The 12,703-nt window shown below is 39.8% G+C and overlaps 1 protein-coding gene across 1 annotated transcript in view; it reads left to right on the top strand.

Moving 5' to 3' along the window:
- LOC108748214 overlaps positions 1–12,703 on the top strand; it is a 32,016-nt gene that overhangs the window by 4,708 nt on the left and 14,605 nt on the right. Inside the window, exon 2 of the mRNA XM_018486248.1 lies at positions 6,605–6,670. Within this exon, the coding sequence (XP_018341750.1) occupies positions 6,605–6,670 (66 nt within the window). The remainder of the gene's footprint in view (positions 1–6,604; positions 6,671–12,703) is intronic.

Below are 12,703 nucleotides of genomic sequence, written 5' to 3'. Positions count from 1 at the left end.
CCCCCCCCCCGTGCACCCTCGAGCTAGTAAAGCTAATTAAGAAATAAGTCGGACCACCAACGTCGGTTGATAATTTGCATGCAGCGATACGAAGATCGAATAACGCGATATGAAATATTACTAATAGTACCGCGTAGATTCCGAGGCATCATAAAATCTTGTGGTACTATCTTTTTTAATATGATAAATGAGAAATCGATCGAGAACGTTATTCTTTCTGAGAAATTAGAAAAATTTAACAAGGTACAGATAAAAAAATGAAATTTATTATAACAAAAGTAAAAAATGATCAACAAAAAATAATTTGCTAAAATGGAAATGAAAATTTAATGTCAGGTGTGGAATTATCTCGAGAATTATTGACTTTTGCGGATTTAATTTTATTTCAACAATCATCCTGTTTATTAACTAAATAATGATTGTTTGCGTATGGAATTATTGTATATAGAATTATACGCTGCGGCTCAAAACTGAGACATGCTCAAAAACTGAGAGAGATCAAAATTATCGCCAATACCATCCGTGGCATCAAAGTTATTTCCGCCACAGCAGACCACCTGATCGCGGTGAAATGATAGCCTGCGAGTATCGGGGCCAATTAGCAGCAATCTATACCGCCGATTGGATACCACGTTCCCACTGACTATATTCCCGATTGGATATCACTCGGCCATGACAAAGTCCCTCCTGCAAGCGGAGAAATAGCCGCGGTACGTCCGCCTTGGACTGGTTCTACTCTGAAAGCAGGAAGGCCCCCCTTCTCTATCTTCCTCTCTTTCTCTCTTTGATTCGCTCGCTCGTATCTCCTTCTTTCTCTCCGAGAGACTCACTACGACGTCCAGTCGGTAGAAATCACTCACTAATTACATCTAAAATGACTTACACATATGAGGCAGCCGACGGAGCTAGAGAGTAGGAGGAGACCTTCGCATCGACACGCCGCCGTGCCGCATCGACATTGCAGACACACACGCGGCTAATGGCGCTTGTACGATTATGCATATTGATGGCTGGGTCCCTGGGTACGGCGATTGATTTCATCGCTAATTGTATCCAACCGTGTCGCTCGTTATCGAGAAAGGTGCTTGTCTTGTGCACTCATCTTGGCTTGCCTGCGAATACGCAGCTACAAACTGCGCGAGTATACGGCGTTTATAGCGACGTTTTAATTAGGTCGGTTAATAGCGCTCGAAAGTGGGTCGTTCATGAAGACAATAAGTGTATCGCGAATTTGAAGATTATCGGCACGGCGTGCTTCTCACGCAGCACTCAATCAGGCACGCCGAGTTATTAAACCGGCGGAGCGATTCCGGTTGGTCATTTCACGGCGGCTTAAAATTGCTTCTTAACTCGGTATCTCCAGACCACTCTCTCGTCTGTACGAGCCGCCATGAAGTCCTACGAATGATCTTTTTTTCCGCGCGAATCGATAAGCCCCTATTAACGATGTAATTATCTACTTCGCGTAATTAGAAGTAAATTAACTTTCTATCGTTTTTAAACCGTTTAAAGAGGATGTAAAAGATTATCGCAATATAAATGAAGTACTTAGCGATCAAGGCGTCAACTTATCGTTGACACATCTATTCTCATATTTTTTACCTTTCCTACCATAAAATGCGATTATTAAGTTATCATCAAATTTTTGATATCGCAATGATATTGTTTTCTTTCTAATTTGAGTAATACTTTTTATTTTTAATTCCTTCCATTTCTCCATCTTGAATCTAATTGTTACGTTATGACTTTGCGGCAATTTTATACACCAAAAGATGACCCAAACGTTCAAAGTTTTTAATCTACAATACTTTCAATACATTGACTTTGATCATTTTTTTATGTGTATGTATATTTATTTACTGCCTTTACGTGGTTGACTCAAATTTACCTTTTTATATTGTTTATTACTTTTTACTTTTAATTATATTACTGTTAATAAAATGTTTAATAAAATTTGAAAATAGACAGTTGTAGTACAATATACCAAAATTTTTCACATATATTTTCAATTGTTTAATTTGTTTGTGTACCTATCAATTAATTTAGTCGCAGATGATATTCTGTTGAAGAGATTGCTAACAAACATGACGTTGCTCATCACGGCGAAGTCTGTTCTTGATAAAAATTCGATAACATATCCCTTTTCTGGGTTAAGTAAATATTCGATTGTTCAGTGAATTGATCGTGAGTACGATCGTCGTAGTTATCGCGACGATGTATGTTAAGACATTGACGTAACACGTTTATTTCGGACCTGCGTCGCTCAAGAGATTCCACGAAATTCCCAAGACCGATTACACGAATTCCATCGTCGACTTCGCAAGTCTTATCTCCACGTACTCCTACGCAGTTTTTATCAGCTATTCCGAGGCATTGCATTTGCGTCGAGAATATTTTTCCTCGCGCGCAAATCAGCGCGATACTTGAAATCAATTATGACTATAGAACGTAATTACACTATACAACATAAAATTATTTGTTTAATAAAATTTTTACACAATAAATAAATATTGCAAAGGTAATGAATTCTTGTTACGTTTACTCGTCGCTTTCTTTAATCCTTAGGTATTTTAATTATTTAATCCTTTTGTTAATGCATAATTTTTTAACCTTCTTATTACCACGTTTTACAAGATTCCCGCTAAAAATGTAAAAGTAAATACAAGATAAAATCTATGCAAAATTGTTTTTTATTGTTCAACGGACGAGGTTTTTGAGGCGTCGCAACGAAATTTATATAAAAATTTTGTTTAAAATTCCAGATAGGTATCTGGGAATCATACATTAGTAGAAGAGTTAAAAATGTCCTAACTTGGCGATAGATTTTCAATGGCTTCGAATTTCGTAGCACAAGACAAGCTTAGTTTGAGTAATTTCTACATTTCTACGCTTTTCTAATCCTCACCTGCTGTAAGCATATACAATATATCTCGAATCTTCGAATTCGTCTGATTAAGAGCAAAGTCGAGTTCTCTTCGATTATTAGTCGACTCTCATATTAAATGTGGATCGTAAAATTTTCGCGGACGTTCCCCATCAGCAACTTGATTTAATCTTCCTCCTTGAAAGCATTTTTCCATCCTTGAGGACGTCGGGAGTATCCCGCGCGGCATCGGCTTATCCCCGACGTGAACGACCGACTAAATATAAATTTAATCGGTGGATCGTTGCCCGAATCGATCGAACGCGGAGAACTGCTGTTCCCGATGGCTCGGGTTGCTCGGGAGAGTGCCCTAAAAGTGCGCCTTCGCTCTTGTCTGGATTCGTCGACTAACCAAGTTTCGTATGACTAACCTCCGCTGACTCATCCTCATTCGGTACCGCGAACGAGAAAGATCTGTCGCAGACACGGATTTTAGCAGGACCATTTTCTCCCGACGTCGCTGCACAATACATCTCAGTAATGTGATATTACCGAATACATCTTCATCCGTCCGTGGTTTTTCATCTGGACCGTAATGATCTGTATCTTTCGATCGGAATCTCTGTCATCGACTGAATCTCGTCGTACGTGACCCTATTTTCCTGACGGTAGCGAATAGTGAGTCCCTCGGTAACGGTAAAAAAATGGAAAGCCAGTCGGGAGAGCAGTCGTTTTTCTCGAATCGTCAGAGCGTGTGCCTCTGATAGCGCCGAGGTTCTGGGAAAAAGAAGCACAGAACGAGAGAAGAAATAGTGAGAGTTAAGTGATGGTGGGTGGGCGAGACGGTTATTTAAATGCCCGTAGGAATCATTAGAGATTACAGTCCAACAACAAACCGCCGACATGGATGAGCCGAGTCGGAACGCGGCGATATGTTGCTTTTTGAAAACCAACCAAACTTTCTTTATCTTCCATACTTTTTCTCTCCCTCTGTACCTTTTTACCGCGATGACACGCATGGCTTTAGCACAAAACACATTGCGAATCGTACGCGAATGGCCTGCAAATATGTTGTACTGCACGCGTCAGCACATCCTTGACCGTTTAAAAATATATGACCGGATTATGACAATTATGTCAGTTTAATGTGATATAGACGTGCGTTCACTCGCACGTCAATATAGCCGCGTCTTCACCGTCGCTCTCATCACTATGTACTTCGTTACGATGATGAACTCGTAGGTGAATCATATATATTCTCGGTAATATGATAACTAGCAACTCGAAATAATGCACAACATTCTCTAGTTTTCGTAGTTAATACCGAGTCACACGCTCGTGTATAAAATTAAGATGTAAATTATCTCGTGCTTACATCACTCGTTAGAAATTTTTTCTTGTGTCTCTATCATTTTAATTATATGTCTCGTAAGATAACTTGTAATACCAGGATAATAATTTATATTAAGAAGTGTCTATGTTGGGTAATCATATAAAACAGGTAGTTTAAAATTATTACTGTAAAATAATATATAATTTTATTATAATCATCAAAAGTAACAGTCGCATTACATAAAATTAGTGGTATCCGAAATAAATCTGAGTTTCAAAATGTCGCTGTACCTGAAACTTTCTCGATGTACTTCGCGTGATTTACACTGAAATACGTTTCTTGATTATCGCGATCACCCACATCGTTGGACACGAAAGTATGTGTGACGATACACATAGCGGTTCGTTTCTGAAGAGATATCACTGCGTTCCCAGAGACGTCACAACGAGCGTAGCACGTTGAGGAGGGCACGTTGGGTTATCGGCGACGAAATGAATTCCTAAAACTCAATTAACCGTGGTCTCTTTAACGGCCTCGGCTTAACGAACGAGACGAGCCGAGTAATGAATGGTCGTGCAGGATACACTTTCGATCGGGCTGAGCTATCCGTTGGTTTCATCCAAAACCGATACCTGCCCTAAGAGCATTGAATGATCCAACCCTTTTAAGTAGGTCTAAGTAAAACGCTAGGAATGCAAGGGATAGCTCGATGATACTTCATCGGCGGGATACGATATCAGTTTCAATGGCTCATCATGGACGATACGTCAATACGATTCACAAGTGTAAAAGAATGTTTACGAGTGTATACGAGTGTTAATCGAATTTCAGAATTTACGATAGTTAAAAATTATATAATCATTATTGAAGTAATAATAAAATTAAAATAATTATCATAAATCAAATTTAATATTAATATGAGTATTCTGAATTAGCAATAAATTATTGACATTTTAAAGCTCTTTTGTTCTTGAGATAAATAGATCCATTTCAGTAGCCGTGATTGATTGCAATCTGCATGTAAAAGGTCAGATGCGGAAACATGTCAATTTATAGAGCTGACAGTAATAATCGCCGTAGAGAGTGTGATTACCTGCAAAATATTACAAAATTAAAATGTGATTTTATACTCTTACATTTGGAATATATAGTTATAAAATTAATGAAAAAAATTTCGTATTACTTTTTTTCATTATGAAATACATTACCATGTTGCGAATGGTAATTAATCATTATTTTAATAATTTAACACAGAATTCGCTGGCCGCGTATGAAAACCAACAAATCACCGTAGTCAGTTTTTCTTTCGCAATGATGATATTTGCTCGTACACCCCTCGCTCTCATCCCGCTACTCTGTAGCCGTTTTTTCTCGCTAGGGGCGAGGAAGGAGGGAATGACGAGGAGCGTGTCAGAATGAATGTGACGCCGGCGGAACGTCGCGGCTTCCGAGCAAAAACCACGTCGCGTACTCCTCTCGCGTGACTCCTCTTCTTGTTTGCGCTTTCTTCTCTCTTTCCTTCCTTATATTCTTTTCCTCTTTCCACATTCTCTTCCCCCGCCTGCGTCCCGGCCGTGGTACACTTGACGCACGACAGTTCTCTACGTAGCGTTACAGGACGCGTTTAGTCGCTCGTCGTCTCCTTATCCGTTCTCCATAAACGCACGACGTCGACGACTATCTACCACTTCACGTGGCACCAGCCTGGAGACGCACGAGTGTGCTCGTGCTGGAAGGAAGAAAAAGTCAGGCTCGATCAACGAGATAGTTTACGCACCGTGTCCTACGCCGGCATAGTTCCACCCGCAGGACGTTCCGTGTTGTTTCGACTTTCGTCAAGAGTGACGTGTCTCCGTATCTGATCTTTTACACGCAGATTACAAGTAATCGTGGCCACTGTAATGGATCTGTTATTACCACAAGAGTGGAAGCCTTAGCCTGTGCTATAACGTAAATATTATGCGTATTTTATGATTCTAGTCTGTATGCTAATTATATTCGAGTGTTTGCGACTCGAAGTGTGAAGATATATTTTCACATGAAGTGAAAATGATAAAAGCAACTGTTTTCCGTTAATTTTTACTATTAGTAAAAAATATGAAAATGATCAATTGCGAATTATTTAATTAGCATAATTTATCGGATGACAACTGGTATATAAACCCTTAAAAGTCAAGTCAGGAGCAATTATACTTTTCTTGGAAAATTAAAATATTTCGAGTAATAACCTGATGCAGCAAACATGTGTAATAGAATATTATTCATGGCGTAAAAAGTGACGTGATGACAAATTCGATGACGGCCCGCCGTAATCTCCTGGAATTCGGAGATAGCCATATTAAATAGACGGAGATTAGCAGATGTTCTTCATAGAAATGATGCGAATGACACATAAATTTGACAAGAAGGTTAAATTTCAAATGTTCATTCGCGACTATTTCCAAGTCACTGGTCATTAGCGAAGCAGGCATATGGTGAGTTTAAATTTAATCTTCATAATAATCTTCATAATTTATAATATACTTGAAATTAAATGTTGTCTGTAAAAATGTTAATGTTATATTATTATGATTGGACAGAAACATACATTTTCTCTATTTATATGTACATCAAAAACACAAACAATATTTTTATTTATATTAATCTGATTCGAGAATAATCAGAAGGGAGTAAACTGATAAGATTTTTCTAAGTTGAGGGAGATTAAGCTTTTATGATCCTGATAAGATGCTTCTTTATTGACATAAAATTTATTCTTTTATTGATATTTGTTTCACAATTCTATTTTTGAGTATCGTAATCTATTAATGACACATTCTAATATCGCTGGAAATTTCTCTTCATTATGTGTTAAATTCACGAACAGTTTAGTGAACAAATATATGAAATGAGGTTCGAAAGAATCTGTTAGTGAAAATTATTTAATAAATATTAGAAAAAAGCCTATCAGAGCCAACACCAGCTGTTCGGATGCACAGAAATCTCTTTATCCTCATGTGAATGTAACAAAAACGAATTAAATAAACGTTTCAATCTTTCAATTCCTTATTAATATAAAATATAAATCTAAATTACATGAGTAATCTTATCTAAAAATATAACTACAATTAGTACCATGCAAATTTGGTGAATCCCGACAATTTAGCTCGTTCTTCTTTTATCCAAATGCCAATTTGCTATGTAATGAATAGTCAAATGGTTATCAAAAATATTAACTTATACAATAATGATATAAAAACTTACATAAAGTAAAATCGGAGTCATGTAAATATCGTTAAAAAGTAGAATCACATTGCTCATCAAATTGTCAAATATTGCTATGTAGTTATTTAAAAGGAAAAAAACGAAATATTATTGTTTAGTGAAATTATAAAATTATTATCCCAAAATTGGTCTAATCAATTATTTTGATTATTGTCGATCAAATATTTTAGAATCATCATTTTCATACATATTAATCAAGAAAGAAAAAAATCATTGATCTGCAGATGTACCAATAATATAATTGCGGTTACGATGATTGTATATTGTGTCCGCTGTGCGATTAGGCCCGGTCAGTTAGCGGTCGAATTTACTGGTTCTAAATCAAATCATGACCCCGCGTTACGGGTTGATCTTGATCGCAACGCTGGCGATGCGACGCATTGCCGCCATGATTGGTCACGACAATTTGTTGTGGCCGTCTGAGAATTCCATTGACACGCGTGATTTGTCGCAATTTGCTACGGCAATGTAGGAAACATTTCGAAGCCAGCTTTTGTGAGGCGATGCCAGGTGACTTCTTCCTTTGGGGCGTTTGCGTAGATCGGCTCGTGCTGCATAGGCACTACAAAGGTAGTAAATCTCGTGGTTATCCTCAATGGAGACGTCGTCATTTATCTCCTCCTATAACCTCCTCCTATAACGTTGGAAACTCGATTTATTGAAAGACTTTCCAGCCTTTTAGTAGGTAGCAATGTAAGTTGATATTTTTATAATAGAACATTAATATCGAATATACGTTAAATAGCATAAATACGCTGAGATAGATAGTTTTCCTATTTACAAGAACATTCCGAATTATTCGAAATTTATCGGCTAACGTGGTTTCATAACTTTGTTACGTCTCTACCAATATATTGCAGCGTAGAGCGATATGCCAAACTCGTCGCTCGATAGCAATTCATTTAGTTGACGACACAAACAAGTTTCGATGTACGCGTCGGGCGGTTTCGCGGACGACGACTTAGGTGATCGATTAGGTCGCTCATTAAACGACACTGACAACGAGCATGCTCGTCCTCCGGCGTGATTCCTTGCGATCGGGCCAGGGTGTGTAGTCACGCGATGAAATCCGTGTTCGTCGCTTAGGCGACAGGCGGTGTCCAGCTGAGAGTCATCGGCGTCGGGTCGGTAGCCGCGTTTTTCATCGTCGTGTCGGAGCCTATTCAAGTGTTGGCAGTTTTTCACGCGGCAGGCGACAAATATCCCCACCAAAATCCCCTTTGGATGAGTCCTCACGTGGTCCGGGATGTCATGCCGCGGGATGTCATCCTCGCCGGCACATTCACCGTGCCGATCTCGTCCCGGTGACTACCAAGTCGCGTGTACCAAGTGGTCTTTCGAATCTACAATCTATAATCGCGATCAAGCATCTCTTCTCATCATTCTGAAGGAGAGAAGTGATTTCTCACGCGTCAACCATCGTTTGGCCGCGCGAAGTGATTTAACCTTCCATTCGCGGTTTGTGCAAACAAATTGGTATCCACAACACTGTCAACACAATAGATCAATGTGATACCGTTAAAATTCGGTGGTTCTTCTGGGAGATTTAATGACGATGCAAACGATGGTTCACCGTCGTGACAGTGTCTGGATTGATAAAGATCGGTTTACCGGGGGGGAATCACCATTCTTGTGACTGCTGGGAACTTTAGGTGTTACGTCAGCGTTACGATTAACGTAGATATCAGCATAATCCAGGTTGATCCTCGACTCAAAAGTCCACGGGCTATGCTTTGATAGTGCGTGCGACGGGAATTCATCACCTGCGCGTAATGCTTAAAAAGGTATAAAGGCTCGGCTCGGTCGTAGGTTTTTCCACACAATCGATCTCGCGCGGCCTGCAAGTGCGATGCATCGTGCCGACGTTCGACATCGGCACGATTTTCTTGACTGAATTCCGATGATGATGTAATACGGTGATCGCGTCACGCCGGTTTCGAAACTGGACTGTTCGCGTTGATCGGGACAGAAGTGCCGAATCGAACCAAGCCGCACAGAGTGTCATCGACCTGTCAAACGTGTCCTGTCACGTAAACGTATATCCATCGTAGATCGTACGCTATTCTACAACGGAAACCGCGAGAATTTGTGGCGAAACGACGTGCTTGAATCGTTATTGCAGCTAGCCGGTCGTAATTCGTACGATTTACAATGCATGGACTGAGATGACACACCGAGGCGGAGACTCGCAGCTATGTCTACGGTGATCGTTGGGTGAGTTACGACGATTTCATCGCCACGTTGACATGTCTCGCGTCGTCCTTTGGGACATCCTTCGGATTTCAATCTACGCCGATGAATCGGTAACGAAGAGGCTCAGGGAAATCGTTACTTTTATCGCTGATCGTAATCCTTTCCATTGTCACCGCGTCGAGGTAGAAATTTGAAGAACTCTAGAATTTTTAGGATCTTTCATGAAATCACGATTATTGTTTTTATCATGCTCTTTTTTTCAAAAGAAAATGACGAGAAAACGTGTGCGTTTGTGTATCTCTCCTACAACTTCAGTAGGTACTCTTTTTTTTTTTTTTCCTTTACATTCTTGGCTATTAACGGATATCGGTACAAGACGTAAGTGACGAACATTAACTGGATGCTGCGTCACGAAGTGCGCCAACACGGCGCGTGACGCGCGCATGCCGCTCTTGCGTGTTGGAATTTGTCACGGTCGGATTTCACGACGTTCCGGAATTTCGCGACTCTTTGGAATTCCGTGACGCGGCCACGTGTATACCTCCAACCGCGCAGGGTCCGGTTTGATGGCGCGTGTGCGCATGCATCCAACCTCTGTTCTCCACGCGATCGGTACCGATACGCGCGACAGCAGTCCCTTTCTTTTTCTTGCTGTCAGGTGACGAAGGATATGGTCAACGCAATGCTATAAATGCATTAAAGCATTTTTGGATTGGTCGTTTTGTAAAATTCTTTCTTCCGATTGGTTCATCAGACGCTTCAAAGCATTTACAGCGAGAATTTGACCATAGACAAAGTTACATATTGATAAGGCCAATTGAATGGCCAAATTACACTTTGAAATAGACTTTCTGATTATCATAACCATTTTTTAGTTATTATAACCAGAAATTCTGTTTGACCTCACCAAAACATCATTCTGGTTGGATCTTCCTCTTGGTTTCATCAAAACATTTTGTTCTATGTACAACTAATAAATAGATTTATTATTGAAATCTCTTGAAAATTTGATAAATTTTAGATAATATCGAAATAAATAAAAGTGACAATAATTAAATTGATATTGAAATTGCCGATCGCTAGAACTGTCGAAAGTGCCAATTTGGTAATTTTCTTATTTTTGTTTTTCGTTAATGAAGATTTATTTTGATATTACTTGTACGATTAGAATTGTTTGTATTATATTCGTACATTTTTAATATTTTGTACCGTATATTTAATACAAAAAAGAAAAAAATTGAAATGATTCGCGGAGCCAAAATGACACCATCGACGGTTCTAGTATTAAAATGATTCGCGTGGTAAACCAAGAATATCACTCGACGGTCGCGATTAAACGTGCAGAGATAGTCTAGACTGGAATTCTTCGTCCTCGGCACTTTTTCCGTCTTGATGACACGTAAAAAAATCTCACGGACATTTTTCCTCCTTACGTAAAACGTCCCGGGAGATCCGAATGTTAATATATCTCCGCGCCTTTCGACGCCGCACCGCCGACGGTTACCTTCGTCGCGGTACATCGTGTGTATTATCGCATCCGAGGTGATCCACGGCTGTTAATGAAACGGCTAGCAAGAGGTTGTCAGCGGGATGTCGTTGTGACTAAGTTTGCAATTATGTAAACCGGCATCCCAGCGAGTGGAATACTCGTACACCTTGATTTAGAGACGGTGGTCTTCGCTGATGTGAAAATTGAAAAATCGATATTGACGCTGCTGACGTAAATTAGATACTTTGGAATGTGGCACGATACGTTCTACAAGTGGCTCTCAGTACAGAAGAAGCGAGACTGTCCGCGCCAGATAAAACGCACAAACGTGATCTATTTATATAAATTCTTTCTCGCATACATAAATTATATATAATATTAATAATATTTTTTATCACATGAACATTATTACCTTTATTTTCAAAGAAATTTATTTTAAATTTCTATATTTCATTGTTATTATGTTGGACCAAGTTGATGATTTGCAATGCGTGATATTAATCGCGTGATTACACTTCTTTTAATTTTTTACCCTATAGGCCTTTCAGACTTGTAAGTTTTTCTTACCTGTTTCTACCAACTCTGTAGATTAACTTTAATCTTTCTTTTACTTACATCTTATCTTCTTTTAGTATTAAGAAAAAAGATAAAGAGTAAGTCAAATTTATAGTAGATTAAAATTAGTTTACATTGGTAAAAGGATGGTAAAAGGTGGACGTTTGTAGACTTCTTTTATTTTTATAAAAGAATCCTTTAGTTCGATAAAATACGAATCATTCCTTTACACATACGGCGGCGGATGCCGAATTCAGTTGTGCCTCGAGTAACCACGCCGCTGCCGTACAGTCGCGCCAATGCAATTAAACCTCGAAACCCGAGTCGACTGCGTACACTATATCGTACTCCACGTTACGAGTGTTACGACCCGATGTATATCGCGCGGGGAGTGATGCGAGGCACTGATGAATGCATGGCAAAGAGCCTTGGCGAAATCCGTATCGTGAATTTGTCTTCCAGTCTCGCAGATTTTCTACGTGAACGGAATAATTCCTACGTGCGAAGATTGCACTGTTGTGAAAAATTAGAAATCTAAATTGGCATTTAACCGTAATCTTCCTCTTGTAAAAGATACGTCGTCAAAGGGAAGAAGATAGATAACGATGAAAACCTGATCGAAAATGAAGAGCGTCGTGCTTCTTCGCTCGACAGGGACAAAGCGAATATTTTAAGTGGATCGGGGCCGCCCAGCGGCATTCCACGCGGTGCACCGAGTGCACTGAGAGACGAGGTAGGCGGGATGAGGCGAAAGAAAGGCATGTTTGGTCCACCCCGCGACATCACGGGCGAGCCAATAATCTGCAGTCGAATTGAAGCGAAGTACGAGTAGCGAAAGCTCGTACCGGCGCGACCGCTACTCACCTGTGTTCTGTAACACGAGATGCATTCGCATTGCGCAACTGCTTGCGGCTCGCATGTAGCTCGTGTGTAACTGGGTTATCATTTACAATCTGCGGCACGGTGCGCCGCGTCACTATTCTACGATTCCCCAATGAGCCTTTCC

This window comes from Trachymyrmex septentrionalis, unplaced genomic scaffold, assembly GCF_001594115.1.
Source record: "Trachymyrmex septentrionalis isolate Tsep2-gDNA-1 unplaced genomic scaffold, Tsep1.0 scaffold22, whole genome shotgun sequence".
Lineage (NCBI taxonomy): Eukaryota > Metazoa > Arthropoda > Insecta > Hymenoptera > Formicidae > Trachymyrmex > Trachymyrmex septentrionalis.
The sequence above is the reverse complement of the archived record's forward strand: the minus strand, read 5'-3'. Positions and strand labels throughout refer to the sequence as shown.